Below are 25,078 nucleotides of genomic sequence, written 5' to 3' on the forward strand. Positions count from 1 at the left end.
TACTAAACGGTGCAGAGGATGTGGGGAACTTGAGAGCTTTTATTCATTACTCTTTTGAGGAACAGACTCGTATATTTTGATATCTGTGGTGCTCCGTTGGTGGTGGTGGTGGTGGTGGTGTGTGTGTGTGTGTTTTAACTTGTTCAGTATGACCGTTATGCTTTTGTTTCCCTTTTGGCTTTGGAGGCCAGGGAAAGGACTCCAGGCCTTTCTTACTTCGTGAGTCCGATTTTCCAGTGATGACTAAATTCTTCTGATTGGAACACCCTAGTTCCTCATCACTGGACATGGGTGTGGCTATGTGTGAATGTACAATGTGTGTACACGTGCATTTGCACTTGGTGAACACAATCCGTACTGTACCCTCCCAACTGAGTTCACGAGTTAACGTTTGGGTCGTTTAACAAGGCTGTGATGTCCATTCACCTTCTGCTGTGCGGGTATTTCTCAGGTGGCACAGATAAATCCAATATGGCTCGAGAAAGTGCAAAGCAGGCTCCTGTGATTCCTCATCGTTCTTTCCACAGTGCATGCCACAGACCATGCTCATTTCCTGAAGCTGGCGGAATAGGTGGACATGGGCCAGTGTTTAATTTAACTGCAGCTATTTTGGCCATGCCCACACCAACACTCCACTTCTGTCTCCTCAGTCTTGCCTTGACAAACACTGTGTGCTTATATTTAGCAGATTACGCATTTATTTCTGTAAAGGCCAAATGACCTGTGACTCTAAAAATACTTGGGTAATTCTAAATTGCCGTACATATAAATGGTGACTCATTGCTGTATTTGGTTAAATACAAAACGTTTTAATGGGATTTTAATCAGTCTTTCTCATACCTGTTGTTTCAGAAGTCATCCATACCCAAGGGCCCCTGGACGGCAGCCTCTACGCCAAAGTCCGCAAAAAGGAGGCTGTTGAAGGAACAGTCACAGCGAATGGCCTTCCTCCCACTGCTGCTGAACATGCCCTACCCGTGGTGGACCACGCCTTATCAGTGAGCAGTGACTCAGGAAACTCTACCGCCTCCATCAAAACTGACAGAACTGATGATGCGGCAGCAGCCCCTCATGTATCCACAGTGAGCCAGACACACGTCCCTGTGGTTGAGGAGTCATCCTCGGTCCATCGCCTCACGCCACCTGCCCAACAACCAATCAGTCCCCAAGAGAAACAGGAGCTGGAGCAGCTTCTGAGTGGACTGGAGGGGCCCATGCACCGACAGGGCTACCTGTCCCCCCCGACATCTGCTGTTGGAGGGATGCTTCACCTGGTGCCTGCCCAGGTCCACGTTAATGGGCACAATAGCGTTGACCGTGAAACAGACATTTTAGATGATGAGCTTCCTACCAGTCAAGAGGGCAACAGTGTGGACAGTCTAGGGACATTCTCCTCCACAGACGGGAGGGCCACACCAGCCGATCTCTACTACCAGTCAGAGTCACTGATCAATGGTCAGGACCATGTGCCATATCTGGAGCGCAGTGCTCCAGAAAAGCCTCTGGAGACCGTCCAGCCACAGGTTGGCAGATCCGACAAACCTGTCACTTTAAGCCAAAGTGATTCAGCCCCATTATCGGTTACATACATGGCCACCCAGAATGGCAGTGTGTACCGCTCTCAGTCATTTGGTGAAGAACCAAAGTCTATGCCACCAGCTCCTGCTCGCACTACAAGTAGCAGGGATGCCGTCCAGCGTGGTATTAATGTTTGGCAGCGGTTCGGTGTACCGGAGGAGCCAGTAACTGAAGGATTTACTTTTAGTCCACCTCCCTCTGTAGCAGTGATGCCCAGTCACCACAGCCTCCCACAGTTCCCTCATCGCCAGAGCGCCTCCCAGCAAGAGATTGAGCAATCTATCGAAACCCTTAATCTCCTCATGTTGGACCTGGATCCAGCTGGTTCACCGGTGCCAAAGTCCCAAAGTGCTCCACTGTGGGAAAACAGTGTTGTAGTGACCACACAGCCGTCCTTCTCCCAGAGCCAAACCAGACCCTCCTACCAGGGTGAGTCTGCGATTCACTTTTCAGGTCCCGTGTCACCAGCTCAGATGTCAGCTGGAAAACCTACGACACCAGAGCCTCCACCTGTCCATGGATCACTGAGTTACATCTCTGAAACCACTGGAGCAAGTCCTCCCTCACAAGCCTCCCCTACTGTAGCGGGCCACTTCCAGCTGAAGCCCATCAACACCTATCCACCGAGCACACTGTCCCATTCTGCAGAGGTGTCTGAGCCCCAGAGAAGCGCTGCATCAGCATCACCTCAGCCAATAGAGAGTGAGGCCAATGAAGACTTCAACGTGGAAGGTCTGGTGGCTCAAAGAGTGGCTGGTAAGATCTCATATTCACGTGTTTTCAACATGTTTCTCCATTTGTTAACTTTGCCCCGTTCATTTATAAAAGGAGGTTGCTGGTATTAATGTGATTTCATTCCCCCACCTGGGGAAAAAGTAACCAAATGTGATTATGGCTTGTGACCAACAACTTACCTTTACCTTCCATGTACTTTTCGGAGAGAACAACACAGCAGCTTTCTTAGCATGATGCCATGGAAAGATGAGTCATGAAGCTGTTTTACTTTCCATTTAAAGAGACCCATTTTTAGGACCGGTTTGGTACCACTTGGCTGCCCTTAGCACCTATTTTCTAAAAATGTCTCCCTCCTCATTTCTCCCCTGACACTTTAAATTAGCTGAATCGTGGTTGCAGCCCTCCACTGCAGCACCAAAACACTGACAAGGAGACGATAACAACATCACCCTGTTGTGCAACAACAACAACTGCTGATGCTAAATTCTAAATTAAATGGTCATCATTTATTCATCCAGTGTTATTCATCATATCATGTGGCAGAACATTCAGGACAGAGCAAGTCCTGAAGAGTAGTTGTTGATTCCATCAGCCATGCACTGTGCACTCATCTCTCCTGGAAAACACTGCTCTGTTCCTATATCTCGTTTCCTGAATGTCACCTCATCCGTCCCCATCACTCAGGCTCAAACAGGAAGTGTTCTCCCGTCCAGCAGGTTGACTGTCCCCAGATAAGCTTCCTGCAGAGCAGCGGGAACACGGAGCAAAGTCAACATGCGTCTAGAAAGTCAACAAAATGGTCCATTTCACTTTAGTGCTATTGTTCTCTTGATACAATAGTAAGTGCTCGTTTAACACCATTTAAAGGCAATTTAGGAAATGAAGGGTGCTGCCTGTGTGAAGTAAATTACACCAACTGGTTCCTGTGTTATACAAATCAACACCAAAGCAAAACAGCTTGTGGTTTGTAATGTAGGATTCATAGGTTGCATCACACTCAAGATATAAATGGAATATGTCTGGAATATACCTTCTTATTTCTCTGTTCTGGTCATAGACCTCATCATCTGTCCACTTGTCTTCCTTCTCCTTTCAGTTTTGTCATCATCATCATATTTCTCTCTCTCTCTCTCATCATTCATCTTTTTTACCCAGAATACTCGGCTCGTGTCCAACGTGTCATCCCCAGCATGACCTCTTCTCAGTCTGAGCACCGCCGTTCTCACTCCCACCTGGGTTGGTTCTCCCATCCTGTCTGAAGGAACACTTCCAGAAAGAAGGAGATGTCCTTTTTTTCCAAGTGTTCCTTCAATCCAATTATACGTCTGTATCTTTGCCTGCGAGTGCAGTGCCCCTTGGTTGCATTTAATAACTTATCCTTTCTTGTCTAACTGTTGACTACCGCATCGCTCTCTTTTGCTTCTCTTTCTCACTTTCATCTCTGTCATAATCAGGTTTGCAGAGCACCATCATCAAACTAACCATCTGCCGCTTTTCCTTTTCACATATACTTTACCTCACCCCCTCATTGCTGCTTGTTTTGAGTTTTTGCAGTTTTCTACCTCAAGGAAATTACCCTGTTTTAACTGTTGCGCCGAAAAAAAAAACTAAATTGGATAATGTTAAAGTTTCACAAGAACGAGACGGGGGGAAGCACAAAGGAGGCTCTGTCTCTTACCAGGAGAGTGCATGTCACAAGATCCGTTTTGCCAAACGAGGGGAACAATACCAAGGCCAGGATACACTGGCCTCATTCACGGCTGCTTTCTTCACTTGCACTGTTTTTGAAGATTTACAAAGGCGGATAAAGGACACAAAATCTACGAGAGAGAACCGGCCCTACTTGGAAACACCACTGAGGCCGTATGTGTCCACTGGGAGACGGTCTACCACAATGCAGACAGGATTGTTCTGTGTCAGGGGCCAGTCTGCAGACAGCGTTTTCAGTGATGCAACACTTTAACTCAAAGTTAACTGATCGAGAATCATTGAGTTAAAGAATTAAGTTATAATATGGTGATATCGTGAAATAAATTAGACACAATACTATGATCGACCTGAACGGACTTTTGCCAAGAATGCAGTTCCCTCCGTCTTACCTGGGATAACCTCTGTCCAGTGCAGGTGTTACACATATTCCCTCTCTCAGAACAAAAGAAAACCCACGGATCACATATCAAGTTTATGCTTTTGGAACCAGCCTCATGCTTAATCCACGTGATCACTGCATTTCAAATAGCTGGGGGAAAAAAAACGGGGGGGAGAAAGAAAAGAGAAAAATATTCAGTCCCAGTCCCAGGGATCTCCAGCCATCCCAGCTGGAAACCATTAGCCGTCGCCAGGGCAACGGCACAGTGTTTGACAGTGCTCTGCTAGAGAGCGGTGCATCGTGGGTACATCTGGTTCTCGGTTTCCAGGGTTGGTGCAAAAGTGGGTGTGCTTCTGTTTGGGGGTGTTGACTACATGCTTCTCGGAGCTGCTAGTTCCAAGATTTTTTTAACCAGCACCCTGCCAACACCGGGCCAGTGCTGTGTGAAGCCTCCAGACAGATGGCTGCATTGGCACATGCTCGTCGCTGATTTCTTTCTATTCTGTAAAAATTGTGATTTACCGACGATAATAGAAACGCATGTGTTAAGAAGATTTCACTCGCTTGATGTAGAGGTTTTTTAAATCTATGTGACATTGGCAGCAGAACTTCATCCCTAACTGTTTAGCTGTTCCAATTCTCACAGGTGCTGCTCCACTCGCGTTGCTCCCTCGCTTTAGAGCGAGTTTGAGTGAATCAATAGGACTGTTATATTTTCACTGTTTCCACAACAGCCGGCTCGTAGGGTGTGTCTGTGTTGTTTTATTCCCCCATGTATGGAAATGACTGACAAAAGCCTTAAGTCATACTTTTAAAGTTCCTACAAGCTGGTCTTTGTTTTCAGATCGTCTGAGAGATCAGTCCATCGGTTTAAGTCAAGTTTCTTTCCCTCCAATTCAGTCAGAGAGAAAACATCCAATCAGAATTGGACACATCAAGATAGCAACCCAGAGAAAAAAGCTACAGGGTAAACTGCTTCAGCAAAACAGAATTTATTATCTCACCGTTCCCAGGCGTTTCTTAAACCCATTATTCTCCCCCCCCCACTTTCTCCTGTTAACCTTTATCTCGTTCCAAAGCGCAGTTCAGCCGCTGATACGCCTTTCACGCTGGCTCCGCTGCTTCGGAAGGTGTTTTTCATGCACTGCAGCCTTGACCTGTCAGTCAGTGGCATCGCATATTAGCTTAAAACTCTTAGACTCAAATCCTGTTTGTTTTATGTCGGTGGCTTTTTCTCTCTCTCTCCCCCCCCCTTCTCCCTGTGGCTCCCCCACTTCGGACCAGATTAACTCAAATGAGCTTACTGGTTGCTTTGAGGTGCAGCCAGAACTGGCCACATTGACGCATTAGATAGCAAACATTCACTTTGCACCAGCGTATAACAGAGTCCCGATGATTTTTTTTGAGGGAGAACATATTTTCTCCCAGTCTTCCAAAAAAAACACTGTTGCTTATTAGTTTCAGCTGATGCTACAAGGAGGGAGTATTTATGTAACTATTGTCCAAGGTCGTGTTTTGTTGGGGATATAACTTGTGCAGTGGCTTTAATCAATGAACTCATGAAAGGATTTCTTGTGATTGTGATTTAACAGGTTTCAGTTTGATCACCCTACATTAACCTCGTGTGTGTGTGTGTGTGTGTGCATGTGAAATTTGAAAGTGTGAAGAGCCGCAGCCTCCCGCAAATGCTCTGTATTGTTTGATTGTCCTGCAAATTGAGCACAGCAGTGAGCGTTCACGATGCTTGGTAACGATTAACATCTGATGGATGGAAGCAGAAGCATGGAGCGGCACTGAGGGATATTCTAAAGCTCACTCTCGTGTCCTCTCAGGTGTCCAGGCCCGTGTGCTGTCCCTGGACGAGACCGCGACTCTGCCTCGCCATCGCCTCGCCAGCGACGGCCACTATCAGAACGGTCCGGACGACGACCCCTCCCCTGATGTCCCAGTTCGTTCCCCTGTGCGATGTGTTTCTCCAGAGTTTGTCAATGCGTTAGCGATGAACCCCGGAGGGCGGCCGAAGGAGGTAGAACGTTTACCCTTTTTCAACATGTGTTCACATAGTTCTTCCACCTGATGTTGACGTGTGTGCTTTTGTTTTTTTTCCCATCTCATTGTTGTCCTCTACAGAGAAATATGCACAGCTACCGGGAGGCCTTCGAGGAAATGGATGGAGGCCCCATTAGTCCTTCACTCACAATTGGTGGTGAGGTGTTTCCCCAAACCCCTGACTTCCCCATCTCGCCGCAAACCCCTTACTTCAACCTGTGTAAGTTCCCCCTCCGGCTGACAGAGGGCACTGTGGAGCTCAGACCTCGTTAGTTACTCAATTTGATAAAATGATTAATGTTCTTAATGAAGATTATAACGAGAGTGTTGTTCTTACCCTTGTGCCAAAATGCAGGACAGCAATTTCATCCATAGAAACAAAACTCCAACATTTATAAGATCTTGCAGAAACTTACAACCACATGTTGAATACGTTTTTTCCTCCTTCTTCATCGTTGGCAGCCAAAGCTTTACCATAACATGATGTCAGTATATTATATTTTTCAGTCATTTAACCTATTTTAACGATTTCTTTGTGGCGAGGTGGTTACTCTGCAATCATCGACTTATTCTCCTGTTTTGTGGGACGATCAAAAAATGTAACTTATGATAGAACCCAGTGAAGGAAAAACCTTTTCTTACAGTACTTACTCTCCTCATGTATTCCACTTTGGTACCACATGTTCCGAGTAGTGAAAACAAACCCCGTCTGTTACATAATCCCATTTTGGTTCAGATTGTAAATGGGCTACGCTTCCAGTGGCCGGGTGAGCCAGTGGGAAGTTGCAGCGTTCTGGGGGCTTGTGTTGGCTCATCCGAATGCCTGAGTGGCCACGTCTCGTAATGAATCCCTCCTTTTTCTCACAAGAATGTCTGCAGTCATCAGGGGAAGCACCATCGTACAAACAAGGAGAAGCCAAGTCTACCCAATCTTTTTAGAGCAACAGAGAACAACAAAAAATATAGACAAACCCACTTCCACTTACCTCCACCCCGAACCCCCGCCCTCCTCTCAGTCTCGCTCTCAGCCCCTCACAAAAACAAAAGTCATGTGTTAGGACACGTGTTGTTTGCCAACTCTACCAGTTACCTCATCCAGTCCTCTTGCCTATCTCTCCCCGGGCACACCCATAAAAATCTGGTCATAAAATCACACACCCACCCTATTTGTAACACCCCGCTCGGTGGCGTAACATCGCTCCCTCCCCTCGGAGTGGGAACGTTCCCCAAGCAGCGACACTGAGCAGTGACATTTTTAGTTTTCTGAGATAACCAACGGGTGTTGAATGAGAGATGAAGACAAAACATTTGCGTCTCTTCACCTGCTGTCATCAGTTAACTCGGTTTTGCAGTAACTGGCAAAATGTGTTAAAGGATGCATGCGTTAGTTAATGGATTAGTGCACGTGAGACACTGTGATCTATACGTAGAGGAAACCCACATTCCCCCAAGTGTCCGCCCACACTCAGCACCAGCCAGTAAAGGTGGGGCATCTAGGTTGCAACTACAAAGAATTGATTTGGATTCTTTGGTAAGTGGAGGATGCACGTCTCTACCGGAGTTCCACTGTCCCACGACGTCAGCCATGTTGACCCCCTCCCCTCCTCCCTCATTCCCAAATCCCTCTCCCTCCTCTGTGCTCGGTCGACCCTTTACCCGTCACTTGTCACAGTCCTTCACCGCTTTGGCATGAGAGCCACACGAGAGCAGCACCAGCAGCAAGGTGGACACAGTGTGGAGCAAACACACACACACACACACACACACACACACACACACACACACACACACACACACACACACACACACACACACACACACACACACACACACACACACACACACACACACATCAGTCATATTTGTCCCATTAGAAACAGTTAACACACTCCAGTGTCTCAGATGATTGAAACGGGCACTGGAATGGAAAACAGTGCAAAGAGTGAAGCACATAAGCGAGAATGGCAACTAGAGCCTCTGCCAAGTCCTGACAAACAACACCTTCTCAGCTCAGGCGTACACACATAGAGCTACACACACTGCAGCACACAAACTCCTCCCTCTCTCGGCTGCTGCTGCTCTGTGTTGCTGCTCATCTCATCTGTGTTTGGGTTCCTGTCGCTGCCATGTGTCACCACAACAGCCCCCTGCCTGCCCCCCCCCCAGCAGCCTGTACTGTACAAGCCATTTACATCTTGTCTTTTGTTTATAGGCAAAGTACGTAGCAATAGGTTGAGTTATCTCAAAAGTTTTCCCTTGATTATTTGTGTTTAACCTGGAGGTAAAAAACGAGCAGTCAGACACTGTAAAGGACTAAGAATTAATTAATGAATAATTAATTCTAAGGAATAACGTCACTTTAGCATCACTAAGACAAATAATGTAAAACACACAAATATATATAACTAAGTGATACTGGTATAACTTTTCTATAAAACTGTATCCAGAGGAAACACAATGTAAATTCCCCACATGTGCTTCGTGTGTTCAGTTTGATGTGAACTTGTGTTTGACACACGTCTCATTCTGCTGCTGGCAGAGTGAGATGTGTTGTGACGTTTGTCGCATCGTGTTTGGTCACATGCATGTTTTGCCCCCATCAGAGCATGAGGCATGGGCACACCCCTGCTGAACACGTTGCTCTTGTGTGTGTGTGTGTGGATGATGTGCTCCTCGTCTTGACAGCTGTGTACCTGTGTATTAGCACATGAACTAGATTGTCAACTATAATATAAATATATAAAGTATTCAGCAGCTCATATGGAAACTCAGTAGAGCGCAGACCTCCGCCAAGGCCCAACAGTCCACTTATATTTAATACATTTTCACACACTCATAGAATTCAGTTCCATGTATTGAATCCTGGAAAAACAGAAATGTTGAAAAACGCCCTTTCTTTCAAAGATAGTGAAAAAAATAATTTGTGGATCTGCAGCTAAATTTAATTGGTTCTAACCACCATGTTTCACAGAGGTCATTTCACTAAGTTTTGTGTAATCTTACTTACAAACAAGCAAACAGTCTTCTCCTTGGCGGAGGTATTTAAACATCATTTAGATTCTTGTGTTTTGTCTTTTATACGCTCAAAGAAAGACTTGATAATGTCAAACTGTAAAAAAACAGGTCGCACCCGTCAAGATGTCCTGTGATACACGATGCTGTGTCCTAACAACTGTCCCTTTCCCCTCAGGTCGGTCCCCTCCTGGTCTTGCCAAGACTCCACTGTCAGCCCTGGGGTTGAAGCCCCACAACCCAGCAGAAATCCTCCTGCATCAAACTGGCTCAGGTTGGTCGTCCCACTCCGACACTAAACGAGAATCACAACCTTCTGTAGCGGCCCTGTAGATACGGAGATGAGTAGAGAAGAGCAAAATCCAAATGATTGTATTTAGATGTCGTTAAAAGATGAGTTGGCCTCTGTAAACAGCAACTCAACACATAAGGCTCATCAGCAATAAGACTTTCTGATATGAAGTCTCCTTAATAACACAAAGTGAAATAGATCTGGCTCACACTCCCCCTGCTGTCCCTTTGCTCCTCTACATTCTTCTCTGGATTATCTCCACTGATGCTCCACAGATGATGAGAGCAGTGAGGATGAGGAAGGTAAGAGTCAGGCTAAGATGCCACGAGATCATTAATCGGAAATTAGATTTTCCTAATCTCCTCCACCCCATTTTTCCACCCGCGCCTCATGTGTTTCCAGACGTTCTCCATTCTCATCAACTGTCTGGAAAGAAAACACAAACGCTCTCATGGCAAAATACATGATCATCATTACAGCTCTTTTTCACAGATTTCATTTTGTTCATCATCATGTTATACACACAGGAAGGACACTGAATTATCATGCTAATGGGGGAAACTCTCTTCCTGTGTCATGCAGCACCAAGAAGCTACGTGGAGTCTGTGGCGAGGTCGGCAGCGGGAGGTGGAGAGGCGCCCACGTCACCTCTGAGCCTCAGCCCACTGGGAGAGACCACAAACCAGCAGAGGAGTCTGAGTCCCTCCGCCCACACACTGAACCCTCCTCTGTCCAGCAGCAGTCCCATCCAGAGCTCTCAAGAGTGAGTCAAATACTATGGTGCTTTTATATTCTCAGTTAGATACAAAGGATAAGTTTTAGGAAATTATAAGAGATAATATTTCTATAGGAGACTTCTACATGGTCCCATGAGTTTTAAAGATAAAGGATTGAGGAGAAAGCCCTGTCAATCACTCAGTTGTAGTTTCAATGTGCCTTCTTCGAAATCCTCTAAAAGAAAACGTACAGCTGGTAAATAAACCACTTTCTTTCTCTTCCAGTGACCATCCTTTAGCAGAGAGCAGTGTTAGCACTCCGTCCCAACCCACTACTGATTCAGGCTTCCGCTCCCAGGCTACAGACAGCGCCTACCCCACTCCTACCCCCTCCTATCAAGCAGTGAACACTCCCACCTCTTCCTACTTGGACTCCAGCTCTCCAGCCTCCTTCTACCATGGCACTACCACCCCTACACTGTCTTACCTTGGCCCAAACACTCTCCTGGGGATCTATGGGGCCTCGGACTCAAGCTCGCACACCTCAGAACCCCCCCAGAACACACTCAGCCATGGAGGTCCCCATGCACTGCAACGGACCATCTTTGGCTCCACTCACAGCTCCGTCCTGCAGCAGCACTCGAGTGCTAACCAGGACGGTTCAATCATGTGTCAGCAAACATCAACAGCTAATGGTTATGATGTGGGCGTGCCGGGTCACATGCCAGGTGGCAGTCCCATGCTGGGTCGGCGTCTTTCACCGGGGGCTCAGAATAGCCCCGTCCTCAGCAGACAGGTCTCGTTGGGTCAGGGGTCTCAGCGGAGCCCGGTCCTCAGTCGACAGCCATCCCTGGGTCAGCCCATGCAGAGCAGCCCCGTACTCAGCAGACAGCCCCAAGGAAGTCCGGTTTTGGGCCGTCACCCGTCTGTGTCGCAGGTGTCCCAGAGAAGCCCCAGTTTGGACCGTCACCCCATGCACAGCGGCTACACCACCCCAGACGAGAGGCACGGGAACCTGTCGAGGCAGAGCAGCTCCTCAGGCTACCAGGGACCACCCACTCCCTCCTTCCCCATCTCGCCTGCAGGCTTCCAGGATGGGGGGGTGATGGGGATGGGTGTAGGGTTCAGGCAGGGTAGCCCAGCCCCTGGCTTCCAGCCCCAGCTTCCAGAAAAGAGGCGCATGTCCAGTGGTGACCGACCGAATGGAGCCTATGGCACACTGAACGGGAAGATAATGCCTCCAGTGGCTGGAGGAAGCACTCTGGGATACTTCCACACCCTGTCGGACTTCTCCAGGTTCAATATTCCCGGTAAGGACATTCTCTGACATCGATGTTAGATCAAGGGGAATCATTTAACATTCAGAGAGGTCTAGATAGAGAACATCTCCTCAAGCAAAGGAACATCATGATGTCTAAGTAACATGATGATGCAATGCAATATACAGGATATTGAAATATTGGATGTTTCAACATCTGTGTGTCAACTCACTGTCAAGTCAAAGAAGATATAGAGCAATAACACAATATTTATCGTCTGGAGTAATTAGAAACAGTTGGAACACAGCAGCACAGCTCTGCCTATTCAGCAGCAAGACATGTCGGGTATATATTATATCAGAGCTTTCAGGTGTATCTGCACGACCACAGTTTTCAGTCGTGGAAAATCATCTTTAAGATAAGAACCATTGTGTTTTCCCTTACGTTAGAATGAGGGGGTTTCAGTTGGTGACAAACCTTGGATGTCGTCGCAACATAGAGCTGAATCTGTTTGTTTTGTTTTTCGTCGCAGATGGAAGTCCTGAGAGCAAACTGAATGTCAAGTTTGTCCAGGACACGTCCAAGTACTGGTACAAGCCAGACATTTCCAGGGAGCAAGGTAAGAGCGTGATCGGATCGTCTTCAGATGTTTTCTGTGAATACTTACCGTGTTTCATCAGGTCCAATCAGAACCAACACTTAAAATATCAGCCTCACACCTCAGAGACTTATCCCGTCAGGTCATTGTAGGGACAAATGAAATCTACATGTTCTGCAAAGTTCTGCAGAATCAAGCTGAAATAATATATGATGGTTAAAAAGTAGAGGCCAAGATCAGGTGAATGTGATTAGTACAAATTAATATTTCAAAAAGTATAACTATTAGAAAAAAGTTGAATGTAATTAGAAATGTCTGGAAGGAGCCGAACGTTTAAAGTTTGTAGGAGCAGGTTGTGAACTGTGAAGTGGTTTGAAATGTTGATATTGATGTTCTGCTGCTCGTTTCCCATGGAGAACTGGGTCACCGTTGTTTTTAGTGGAAAACTCCTGTGAAGCTTTTCAAATGTGGTTGGAACGAATAATCTGTTGTTATTCATCCATAATGCTTTAGTGGAATTTGACATCTAAGGAGACTTTAGCATAATCTCTTTTGATTAATGTATGTGCAACACACACACACACACACGCAATAATGAATGTGCATGCAAATGCAAATACACACACACACACTTCTCAGTGATTGTGTGTTTTGCTTGTGAGGTCAGTGGCTATTGGCTGCTCCAGCTGCAATCACTCATGGAGCGTATTGGATTATATCATGTTAAACACAAGCCTATGCTTAACTGCAATGACATCACACACACACACACACACACACACACACACACACACACACACACACACACACACACACACACACACACACACACACACACACACACACACACACACACAGTTTAAACTTAGTCCCGTGCACTCCCTGTAGGAAAGCCACACCATATGCAGAGAATTAGGGAACATCTGCATGTGTTGCTCATCTCATCCATCTTCCTTCCCTAAACTGTCACATGTGGACTAAACAGCGAAGTAACGGATGTTAAGCGTTTCTCCTTGAACAATGGAGCGTCTGAAGCAAAGTGTAATGTTAGAGGTTGTAGTTTTAATGAGACGCAGGCTGACAGCGATTTCATTAAACAAAGAAACAGGACTCACTTCACCTTCTTCTTGGTTTTTCTTTTCCTCTAACTTCTTTTTCTCCACTTTGATCCTTTAACTCTCTGACTTTGTCCGACCTCTACATCCCATCACCGGAGTTTAGCTCGGTTTGGTATGAAAAGCACATAGCTGAGCGCAAATTAAGCAGCAATGTCCCGTCCGGAGAATCACTTGAGCTCCTCTTTCAATTCGTTTTGAGAGGAACATTAATGTCTGCACAAGGTTTCCTGTAACAATCCGTCTAAATCGCTGTTGAGACGTTTCTGTCTGGTTTAACGTGCTGGAGCTAATTAGCCTTGCATGGCTACAACTGAAACCACGTAGATGAAGTAAGTGAGTGCTTGCTGTGTTGCAGCTATTGGCCTGCTGAGAGAGAGGGAACCTGGAGCCTTCGTAATTCGGGACAGTCACTCGTTCCGGGGGGCCTACGGCTTGGCAATGAAGGTGGCCTCTCCGCCGCCCTCCGTGCATCAGAACAAGAAAGGTAGGGGGCAGCATTTATTATTATTATTATTAATCATTATTATTATTCATTTCCATTACTGAGCCCTCCTCAAACAAACCTACAGTATAATGTCATGTTTCTGTCGTGTGCAGAGCTTTTTATAAGCAGTCTATGAAAACTATAAAACTTTGTGTTCATCCCACCTGGTTATAGTCTCCATGAAGTTGTTACTGTTCACCTGTGTGGTTTATACATGAGTTTGAATGATTTAGCATGTCGGCCATTTCAGACTCTGTTAAGCAGTACAACTTTTCAAACTAAAAGCTCTGTGATTCAGCTCAATACAAAGCATTGCAGCAACAAAAAGAACAGTTGTGCTTTTACTTTGTAGACACACATTTCTAGAAAGTAATAGGGTGAAATAACTCAAATTAATCACACTGGTTCCCTTTTTACTTAATTTGTATTAATTTGGAATGTATCACATGTCCAAATTGCACTAAACTTAGCACTTTACTTCCCTGGAACATTAACAATACACATGCCAAGTTTGAAGCCGATTAGATGAACGGTTCGTGACAAATGTGAGCAACACACACACACACACAGACAGACACACACAGAGACAGAGATGTTTGTGGAATTAGCAGGTAGATTGATATTATTATATACTTTATTTATGAAGCATTAATAGTATAAAAAGCAGCTCAAAGTGCTTCACAAGTACAATGTGGCCGATACAGAACAACAGACGCTTAACAAACAGGACATGATGTTTTGCAGCCGTTACAAATGCAACACGTATTTACTTTGGCTCCTCCGGTGTTTAGCGAGGCTTTAGCGTCTCCTTGTTTTGGTCTCAGGTCGGTGGGTGGAGATGGAGTTAAAGTTAATATCTTAAAGCCGACGATATGAGGTGATGTCTGCAGTATTCTACCTGGACTCACTCACACCTCTCCCTCTCTTCTGTCGCAGGGGACGTCAGCAACGAGCTGGTGAGGCACTTCCTGATCGAGAGCAGCCCGAAAGGAGTGAAGCTGAAGGGGTGTCCCAACGAGCCTTACTTCGGTAGGTCGGACCCCCCCCGATGATTTGACACACACACACACACACACACACACACACACACACACACACACACACACACACACACACACACACACACACACAACAAGCCCACTGGCACATTCGTCATGACATATTAAACATTAGACCTCCGCTGTGATGGTGTCGATTCATCTTTCTGCACCAAGTTCCAAGTTCTGTAATGTCTAATCCTACTGTAATTACAGTGTTGACTGAAGTGATCTAACTCTGCTTAGTGTGTGTGTGTGTGTGTGTGTGTGTGTGTGTGATTGTGTGTGTGTGTACAGTCCTCCTCTGCCAAATCCCAAATGGGCCAAGCTGACTTCTGTAAACTTGTGTCACCTTCTTTCTTCTTCCTCTGTCGTCCTCAGCTCGTTACTCATTAACACGATTCTTCTCTCTTTGCCTCCTTTGTTTGTTTTATTTTATATTTATATTTTAACACCATGAACTTCAATCAAAACACATTTCACCAAATGCAAGAGGATGAATTATGAGGAGAGAAATACATGAATACACCAAATGTGTCCATTTGTGTTTGTCCCAATCAAATTATTAACAACATCATAACTTTGCTAACTGCAGTAAGTAAAGAGTAATGATGGAAACACTATCAACACTGAGTCTCTTTTCATATTAATAACAAATGCACGTAGAAGGTTAAAATGTTAATATTTATTTCATTGTGTAACAGAAGTGTCAAATCAATAAATTCTGATATCTTTAGAATAATGGAGGTAAGAAGTAGAACAAACTCAGAAGGACTGGGACACTGAGTTCAGAGTGAGAAGCTGATTCCAGGGATGAAGTGAACTGGATACATCCTTGATCCTAACTGTGTTTGTGTGTCTGCTTGTCAGGTTGTCTGTCGGCGCTGGTCTACCAACATGCCATCACGCCACTGGCCCTGCCCTGCAAGCTACTCATCCCCTCCACAGGTCCGTGCACCGGAGCAATAAGATAAAAGCTCATCAATATGTCAGATATTAAAAGAAAGGAGTGAAAGCAAATCGGATTTCAAATGTTGTTCCAGGATTGCAGCGTTGTGAGACCTGTAATTAACAAAGTAAAAGAGGCTGAGGTCCAGTTACATGATGCCTCCCTGTCCACAATGCAAATCAATAAACCTTCAACCCCCTCTCTGTCCCTGTGAGCAGATCTCCTGGAGGAAGCACCGGCGGTCGCGACCACAAACCCGCTGGTCGAGCGGCTGAAACAAGGAGCAGGTAAAACATCGACCCGCTCTCACTGTTAAAACACCTTCACATTTTGTACCACTCTCCGATGTTTTGAGATGTTAACACAACCACGCAGCTGTAAGATTGTGTGACGACACCGCTCGTGTGTCCTGAATAATCCCATTCACGTGTTCTGACAACATGACATCCTTGTTATCCCAGTGCAGAGGGCCCCTGCTGACTCCCATGGTAAACCCTGAGCACTTATTTGGACGCCTACGTCTGGAATGTGCATCCCGTGCGTGTTGTCTGTCTACGTGTTGTTACCTGCACAAAAAATAAGACACATATTAATGGCCCTGTTTAACAGAACTCCCTCGGAAATGCGTCTCTTAACAGCAGCTCGCAGCTTCTCGTCCGTAACAGGCAGAATGTTTTATGTGGAATGACTTGGATGGAGTTTGGCTCCAGGAAGCATGCTCTCTAATGAGGAGACATATTTGCATGAACAGGTCATAGGCAATCTTTCTCATTAATAACATTTTACAGGATTGATTCTGCAATTTGTTTTTAGTTTTGTCTTTACATATTAAAGTTCTGTTGTTCATTTTCTGAAATTTCTACCTTTCCAATCGTGACATCGTTAGTTTGTTGTTTAACCTGACCGGGACGCGTTCTCTCTTCCCAGCATGCAACGTGCTCTACATCAACTCAGTGGAGATGGAGTCCCTGACGGGGCCTCAGGCTGTTGCCAAGGCCATATCTGAGACGCTGGCTGCCGCTTCTCCGCCCGCCGCCACCGTGGTGCACTTCAAGGTGTCGTCTCAAGGCATCACGCTGACGGACAACCAGAGGAAGTAAGTGTGGAGGATGCAGCACAGTGTGAAAGGTTGCTCACAGACGCAGCTCTGCATCTGGAGGTTTCTGCTGCAGATGTAATTGAACTGATGTCTGAACCCGTCTGGAGATTTGTTTTTCGAAGGACGAGTTTCAACATGAATCATTACACACGATCAGAGGCCGTAAATAACTGCTGACACAGGATTAAAGGATCAGGGTCTTATTGTTCACTACAGTATTTCAATCAACAACTCAAATCTGAAAATTTGTTTTGTGTCGGGGACCAGGATTTATTTTATAAAACTATTAAATAACACATTTTAACTATATATCTGTAGAACATGACTTCAGGGTTTAAGATGTCACTTTAAATCTCTTGCTCCCAGATTCCCCGTCATCTCTTTACTAAAGCAAACTTATAGAGAATTTATAAATAAAAGTGATTAATTAAATAATATGTGCCGGTATGTCATATGACCTTTTTTTAAAATCTAAATATCAATATGTGCATTGCACTGCAGGACTGGGGGGTTTCCTGTATATTGTCCCAACTCAGAAGAGCACATTTCTTAATATCAGGAAATAAATATTACATTTTGATGACACATACTAAAAAGGTTTATTAAGCTTCAAGCTGAAGTTAGTTTACTAATCACCAATTGAACAGATATTCGACCCTCTAGTGTTGAAGTTAGTTTAAAGTTAGTTTGGACCAGATACACTTTGATTTCCTATTGGAGCCCCTGTACTGGTGCTTATGAGCATTTTGATTATCATGCTTATGCTTAGCATCAAGTGACGATACTACAGCCACATTAAAAGATGTGGATGAACTGTGTGATTTTACACTATGTTTTTATACTGGATGTATCTGTAATGCTCTTTGTTGGTTTCTTGTGTTTCAGGCTTTTCTTCCGACGCCACTACCCGAACAACACTGTCACGTTCTGCGATATTGACCCTCAGGACAGGAAGTGAGTACAGAGACATGAACTTCATTGTTCATGTTGATTGGGGTTCAGAACTTCTTAAACTACTTCAACAATAAAAAGGACAGTCCAAACTTTTTGCAGTCCGGGCAAACCTGCTAACACAAGTTAAAATTAACTTGTGTTTTTATTTTTTTCCAGGTGGAAGAAGCCTGAGGGAGGAACATCCAAGTAAGTACAATATCATTCTATTGTTGATAGAATAACACTGAACACTTAACACTAGAGGGCAGTCTCATAACTTTAAGATTTGTTTTACCAAACACAGTTAAGGCTTCTGCAGATACGGTTGTGATCTTTGACGCAGTCTGATCTGAATCTCTCTCTCTGTCCCCGCAGGCTGTTTGGCTTTGTGGCGCGCAAGCAGGGAAGCACAACCGACAACGTCAGCCACCTCTTCGCTGAGATGGACCCCGACCAGCCCGCCAGCGCCATCGTCAACTTTGTCCTGAAGATGATCGCCGCGCAGAAACAATGAGCGCCATCAGCAAACCCATGTTTTTTTTTTATGCCTTCGGTTATTTTCTTTCCTTTTAACCACAGACACTTACTTTTCTGATTTGGAGAAAATTAGCCTTTGGTTTGACGCGCCACCTTATTTTTCCTGCTCTGTAAGGCAAATGTGTGTGTGTGTCTGTGTGTGTGTGTGTGAGTGAATGAAAGGGGGCATGACAGAGAGTGTGTGTGTGGTGTGTTTGCGTGCATGTGGCTTGCGTGCATGTGCTTTTCTTCTCGGACGGACTCCAGAATGAACCAGAGGAAGTGCAGGATGGGGAGTGGCTGTGTGCGACAATGGGACGGGGGGGGTGTGATTTCATTCTCCCTGGCAGGGTAACTCACGAACAGGAAGAGGGAATGACATGATGTGTGCAACTGTTATTATTTTTTAGCAATTGTTTCATTTTAATTTTTTTAAAAGAAGAAGAAGAAGAAGAAGTCAAGTTGAGTGATGTAAAGGAGGATTGTTTATCTATCAGGCTTTTGACTGGTCAACCAAAGATTTTTTTTTTAAAAAAGCAGTCAGGGCAGGTATAGCGTGCCGTCGTCGGAGGGGCAGAAGTATTCTTTTTGTAAAACAAATATGGCTGCTTAATCAAAACTTACTGAACTGTTTTTTTTTTTTTTGTTCCTGTATGTACTGATACTGTAGCTCCGTTCGGCGCCGGGCGGCAAACCATGTCCTCGTTTGGACATTTCTTTGCGGCTGGTGAGGTTGTGTGTAAATATTCTCGGCTGCTTTCTGAGTGGGACTGTTCTAGACGACGTTTGGTGCCTGACTTGTTTTTCTAATGCGGAGCTTTTTAAGAAAAAGAAGAGCATAAAACTCATGTGGGCTGACTTCAATATGCAAATAGCCAGACTTTTGAAAAAAAACAAACAAACAAACAAAAGGTTAGTCAAGACGAGCTTCCTGTCGGCCTCCATCCTCTGTTCTGCACGTAGCAACTCGATTCTGCTCACAGCTCGACCTCGAGTTGTTTTGCGAGGGGCCGATCTTCTGAGAAAAGTTTGATCGTGCTATCCCGCTCTTCAGTTTCCTGCCTCGAAAAAGTTTCCGTCAATCGAGAGAAGCTCCTTTTGCGTCGGGCCGGCCAAAACTGTTAACACTCACACCCTACCCAAAAGTAAGCTATACTTATAAATATACATATATAGATATATATATATATATATATAAAAAAAACTTTCAAAACAGTGACTTAAGATATTTATTTTTTTGCTTTGTTGCTCTTGTTATCGTGTATACATGTATTATATAAGTATACATCAAGATTACTGAAAAGCGAGAAGAGAAAAGTTGCTTTTTTTATTTTGGCTAAAGTCAAGAGCGTTGACGTATATATAAGGTGTAAAGTGTGTGCTTTTAAAAAAAGTGTATCACTGTTGTTTTTTGAATGTTTTTGTTTTTTTTCCACAGCATTACTTCCTTTTGTTAACATTCTCGTTTTCTCGGGGAGGCGTTTTGTTGTTGTTGTTGTTGTTGATTTTCTTTTTTGTAAGAGGGGAAATATTTTGTATGAAAGATTGTTGTTACTGAAGTCCAAATTGGAGTTTTCCTAAAGTGATGCAAGCAACGTTTGTTTTATTAACTTAAACCTGCCTGGAAAAATACATTGTCCAAGTTTAGCACTTAAAATGTTAAAGTATTATCGGTGTGTTTCTACAGCAAATAAGACGAGATGTGGACTTTGAACACGCCCCCGGTTCACGTCATCGATGCAGAAGGAAGAAGAGTTTGATCCTCAGACTCTTCTTTTTTTTATTATTTTTTAAAAGGGAGTCAGTTCAGTCATTAGCTGCTGCCCTCATGTGGTGAAGAGCGATCATTACAAAAGGAACCCACTTTTATTCTAAGACAGTGTTTTAGCTGTTATCACGGCAGGTTGGATTGTTTGGGGGTAAATTTGATCACTGAGAAAAATGAACTAAAACATGAATTTGAATTGTGATTCCCGATGCGTTCTTTGTAAATTGTCTTTGCCCATTCGAGCCCCGTTGGAGAACTGAGTGTGCAGAGGTCACGTCTCTTTTCCTTTTTGCCTGACTGCAGCATGATGTAAAAATAGTGAGATGAAGTTTAGTATTGGGGGCGTCATTAACTCAAATGTACTTCTACACAACTAAAATAAAAAAATACAGCACTTACAGGGCTTTTTAAAAAAAATATCTGACAAGAATCTTCCATTATTTATTAGAAAGAATCTGCACGCTCACGTCAGCCAGTAACCTGCTGACTGGAACCAGTACCCAGTGTCCTCACGTCCTTTCAGATCCATGCCCACATGTAGTTATCATCAGGTTTTCGGTTCCCCCGTGACGACCGTGTCTTGACAGAAGAATCTATATTCTATATTTTTGCCTACGAAACGCTCGTTGAGAGAAGAGGGGAACTTCCTCCTCCTCCTCCTCCTCTTCAAACTGAATGTTGGAAACTCCAGTGGCGTCTGCCCACTTCGACAGATCAGTGCGGACTGTTGGAATGTGTGTGAATGAGCTACTGTGCCTGTATAGAGCTTTGTTACTTTTGGTTTGCTACAGTGTATGGCTTTTACTATTTCTGATGGAAAAAAAAAACACATTAAAAAGCAGTACAAATCAAAAAATGTACGGGGAAAGTTTGTCGTTCTTTGTGTCACTCTGCGACTTTACAGGCTTTTATATCAACTTTAAACTATTAAAGAATACATGTAGGTGTGGGAATGAAGTAATAACCTTAATTTATCACCATAAAACAAATGTTAAAACATTCAGACTATTGCAGATGTGCTTTATTTGTCCTCAGGTGGTTTGTATTTAAATAGACAAGACTAATTTACGGCTCCATCACTGAACCACTGTGCTCCTGAGGGTTTGTGCAGAGATACGATGAAGAAGTTAAAGAAGGTCCAGTGTGTAAGATTTAGATGAAAGGGATCTATTGGCAGAATTTTTAATATAAAATAGTGATGTTTTCACCAGTGTGTTTCATTTAAATTGTCTAGAATTGGTCCTTTATATCTAAATACTTTATATTTATATCAGGAGCGGGTCCTCTCTACGGACAAACTGGACAAACTAAACATCTTTTGAGTTTCTATGACAACTGAAGGTTTCCACAGGTTCTCCTTCATGTTTGGAAGAGGAAGGTGAGATGAGGGGTGTTCAGCTGCAACATGACACTTCACCACTAGATGTCACTAAATCCTACACACAAAACCTTTAAGTTAAAAACTTTCAAGTCACAAATTGGTGCCTCTCATCCACAGGAAAAGAAAGTTTGGCCATAATTTCACATCACTTCTGGAAATCGTTTCCAAACAGAGACTGTTATCACCAGGAAATAAGGTCAGTGTTTTTGTTTTCCTGGCCACAACATCTGAGGCTTTAGAAATCGGTAGAAGATGTTTTTCACGTCACACAAATCTTTCAAGCCTGAAACCAAGCACATGTCTCTTTAACCTTAACAACACCCATCGTCAATCAAAGCATCGTTGGAAACAGTCGTGATGTTTCTGTTATGGTCTGTTACACTGATGCAAATGTTTTATTTGGATGCTGAAATGTGAGAATGCATTTTAAGGCAGTAAGAACTTTCTGACTAATGCTTTTTACTGGAAGTTCCTCTGGCTCCAGCATCTGGTTAATGGATCTGCCTCATGTGGTTCACAGGTGGCTGCTCCTGTCTGTGTGAGGCACTTTAATCCGTTTGTAAATCTGGTATCAGTGATGAGTTCACTCACACTGACTAGTTGTCATGGCTACATCGTTAGTATATATCTGCGCTGTGTGTAGCACGTAGACTGTATAACAACAAGATGTAGTTTGCAGTGTCTGTGGTTTAGCATCACCATGGTGACAGGTGTGTTGACATTGTGTGTGTGTGTGTGTGCCTTGTGTCCAGATCCCAACCTGGTGGCTGGCTGCAGTAAAAGGTCATAAACCTACCAAACTGAAAAGTCAAAGTGGGCTTTCTAATTCAAAACTAGTTTCTGTCATTTTTGTTAGTTCTTATCACACTGATGTGTGTTTAATGAATGTTTGTCAAAGTCGTACATCTTCTGGTAAATTTGGTTTTAATTACCTATTTGTCTTCATACATGATGTTGTGTTATGTGTCTAAGACTCTAAACTATACTTATATGTATATAAATTACACACACACACACACACACACACACATATATATAATTTTTTGTTAATGTTATTATTATTACAATTAGTAGTAGTAGTATTTGATGCTATTAAAATAGACTGAAAAGTGATTGGTGGAGAGCGTGTACTAGTGGGACCTGAACACCCCCGACTCCATCACTACTGCTTGATGCGCTCTGGCTCCAAGTGAACAAGATGGCATCGTTCATATCCGGGATATTTTAGGTTCATTTCAGTATATTGGGAGGAAGTGGAGACGCATCGTCCATCTTTACAGTTTTTGATCAAAACCCAAAACACACTGAGTGAGTGTGACTTCAGTCTCTGCTCAGGAAATCATGACTCCACCATATATTTGCATTGAAAATCTTGTATAGGGAATTTGAAAGTTAGTTTTTAATAGGGTGAGTTACTTAAAATGGATTTTCTGGTTCAATAATTTCTTTGGACGTTTTTTTAAATGAAATCTCAACATGGCAGGAGAAGCAGCTCCGGCTCAGGACACTTGGACTTCAGGGGTGGGACACTTCTCAGTTGCAGCCACACTTCATGGATCACAAAGCTTCATGGCAGCGAGTGGCTGTTCTAGTCAGACGTGCAGCCAAGTCAAGCTTCAACTACCGGGATCAGTGGTCGTGCAATCTTGTGACATCATTCCTTTTACTCTATAAAAGTTTGAAATTGTTATAATAAAATTTTATGGACGGCAATTTTCTGTACCGTCACCGGCTTAATAAAGTGATGAAGAAATGCAGACATTAAAATGAGCAGGGTGAAGGAATGTGACACTATAAACATTTCTCTGAATTTTGTCATTCATTTTATTTCGCTGATGTCATGAGATTGCTTTTTCCCCCTCGGCCGTAAGAATCCAAACTCATAAAATAACGGAAATAAAAGCTTGGGAGTGTTTAGCAACAGGGATGCTTGAAGAAAAACCTGAAATATCTCTCTGGACGAAGAAGAGAAGAAGACGGAGAAGTCTGGATGTCCTCAAGTTGTCATACGCACGACTCCTGAATCCTCGGAGTACTGATCACTTTACTACTTAACTCACTTTACTCACTTTAATATTCTTTCATGTGTATTTTTACTTCTTACTCAGTAGCGGTGAATGAAAAGTCCGTAAATAAGACTTTTTTCTGGGAACTATAAATGTCTGTAGAATATATCAAGGCAGTAAATCTCACTGTTGGATATATTGAGTCTGGAGCGACTCAAACCTAGATCCACTGGTGCAGCGAATTAACAGGACACACACACCGAAGGGTTCATCATCTTTATCGTAGCAGCTATTCGCCAGCTGGACATTACACAACGACATGGTTTCCTGGATTCCCAATGAAAAAATACTGCTCTGGCCAAATTTGTCATTAGTTCATAATGAAATAACAGCATTTAGAGTTATTGGGTCATTTATTATTAAATGAAGAATGAAAATCATGCAGGTTTTCTTACACTATTAATGCAAGTGTGTTGATGTGATTATCGAAGTCGTAAGGCCTGCACAATAACTTTTAAATGGCACTATACAAGTTGAGAGATGGTGTTACATTATTTTATTAGGAGAAATACGTCTCCAGCATTTTAAAACTGAAATATCTTGGATTACTTTGTGTTCACCAACCTCCGAATGAAGACAGATGTGAAGCAGCAGTTTTGAATCGATGGATCAAAGAGCTGCTTGTGTCTCACAAATGTTATTCACTCTCATAATTAGCAATTATCCGGTTATTGTCGTTTGTGTCGAAGGTAAAACGAGTAGAGGTTGTATTGAGCGACTCCTCGATACTCAGGGTTTTGTTGTACAGAGAATACAAAGTGATAAAGAAGCCAGTGGCAGTAGTGGTGGGTTTAAAGTCTGTGTAACTGTAATAATACAAGCGGCCACTTGATGCCAGTGTTTCCTTTTCAGACAAAACAAATCCTCAGAGGCAGTCTGCCATCGATCCTCTGACACTCGTCCAGCTGAGTTGACATTTGCACTGTGCTTCAGATGCTCAGTGCTTTTATCTGCCTCTTTCAAATAGAATCAAATCAAATCGTTATTCAGCACTAACACTTATTCAGAAGTGTGTTAATCTGGCTCTAGGAGTTTTTATTTAAAAAGGTACATACATTTACTTTTGTTGTGTAGGTTAAAAATGGAGGCAAGAGATTTCAAACAGGCCGACCACTGCAAGAGACATTTAATATCCAACACTGCGACCTCTCACCAACCCACGTTTACAGCCAAAAACAAGTCCAACCTTTAGTTCATGGGAAAATGTAGCAAAACCACTGGAAGTCCTGCGTAATGCTTCCTGAGAGGAGGATTACAATCTTTTCATCTTCCTTACATCATGGAATAGAGTGGTGACTCTGGAAAATGGTAATTTGTTCTCCGCAGGGGGTCCGGATGACAAGATGGGGGAATTAGATGGTCTGTTTGTGGGCACAGAGGGCGGATGACAGGGGGATAA

General features: G+C 43.8%; 1 protein-coding gene across 9 annotated transcripts in view; it reads left to right on the forward strand.

The window, feature by feature from the left end:
* Positions 1 to 21,088, forward strand: part of tns1b (tensin 1b) — a 138,166-nt gene extending 117,078 nt beyond the window's left edge. For 5 of the 9 annotated variants that reach the window (XM_035174856.2, XM_035174861.2, XM_035174857.2 and 2 more), the window contains 17 exons: positions 853 to 2,334; positions 3,469 to 3,549; positions 6,235 to 6,428; positions 6,533 to 6,671; positions 9,642 to 9,737; positions 10,338 to 10,518; positions 10,757 to 11,781; positions 12,263 to 12,349; positions 13,802 to 13,930; positions 14,867 to 14,959; positions 15,838 to 15,915; positions 16,135 to 16,203; positions 16,378 to 16,404; positions 16,844 to 17,012; positions 17,901 to 17,969; positions 18,126 to 18,155; positions 18,324 to 21,088. In XM_035174856.2, coding sequence (XP_035030747.2) covers positions 853 to 2,334; positions 3,469 to 3,549; positions 6,235 to 6,428; positions 6,533 to 6,671; positions 9,642 to 9,737; positions 10,338 to 10,518; positions 10,757 to 11,781; positions 12,263 to 12,349; positions 13,802 to 13,930; positions 14,867 to 14,959; positions 15,838 to 15,915; positions 16,135 to 16,203; positions 16,378 to 16,404; positions 16,844 to 17,012; positions 17,901 to 17,969; positions 18,126 to 18,155; positions 18,324 to 18,462 — 4,088 coding nt within the window. In that variant the 3' untranslated portion in view covers positions 18,463 to 21,088. Of the gene's footprint in view, positions 1 to 852; positions 2,335 to 3,468; positions 3,550 to 6,234; positions 6,429 to 6,532; positions 6,672 to 9,641; positions 9,738 to 10,337; positions 10,519 to 10,756; positions 11,782 to 12,262; positions 12,350 to 13,801; positions 13,931 to 14,866; positions 14,960 to 15,837; positions 15,916 to 16,134; positions 16,204 to 16,377; positions 16,405 to 16,843; positions 17,013 to 17,900; positions 17,970 to 18,125; positions 18,156 to 18,323 lie in introns of those variants that run through there. The other 4 variants (XM_035174859.2, XM_035174858.2, XM_035174860.2 and 1 more) reach the window with 4 other exon arrangements.
* Positions 21,089 to 25,078: the final 3,990 nt, after the last annotated feature.

This window comes from Hippoglossus stenolepis, chromosome 13, assembly GCF_022539355.2.
Source record: "Hippoglossus stenolepis isolate QCI-W04-F060 chromosome 13, HSTE1.2, whole genome shotgun sequence".
NCBI classification, from domain to species: domain Eukaryota; kingdom Metazoa; phylum Chordata; class Actinopteri; order Pleuronectiformes; family Pleuronectidae; genus Hippoglossus; species Hippoglossus stenolepis.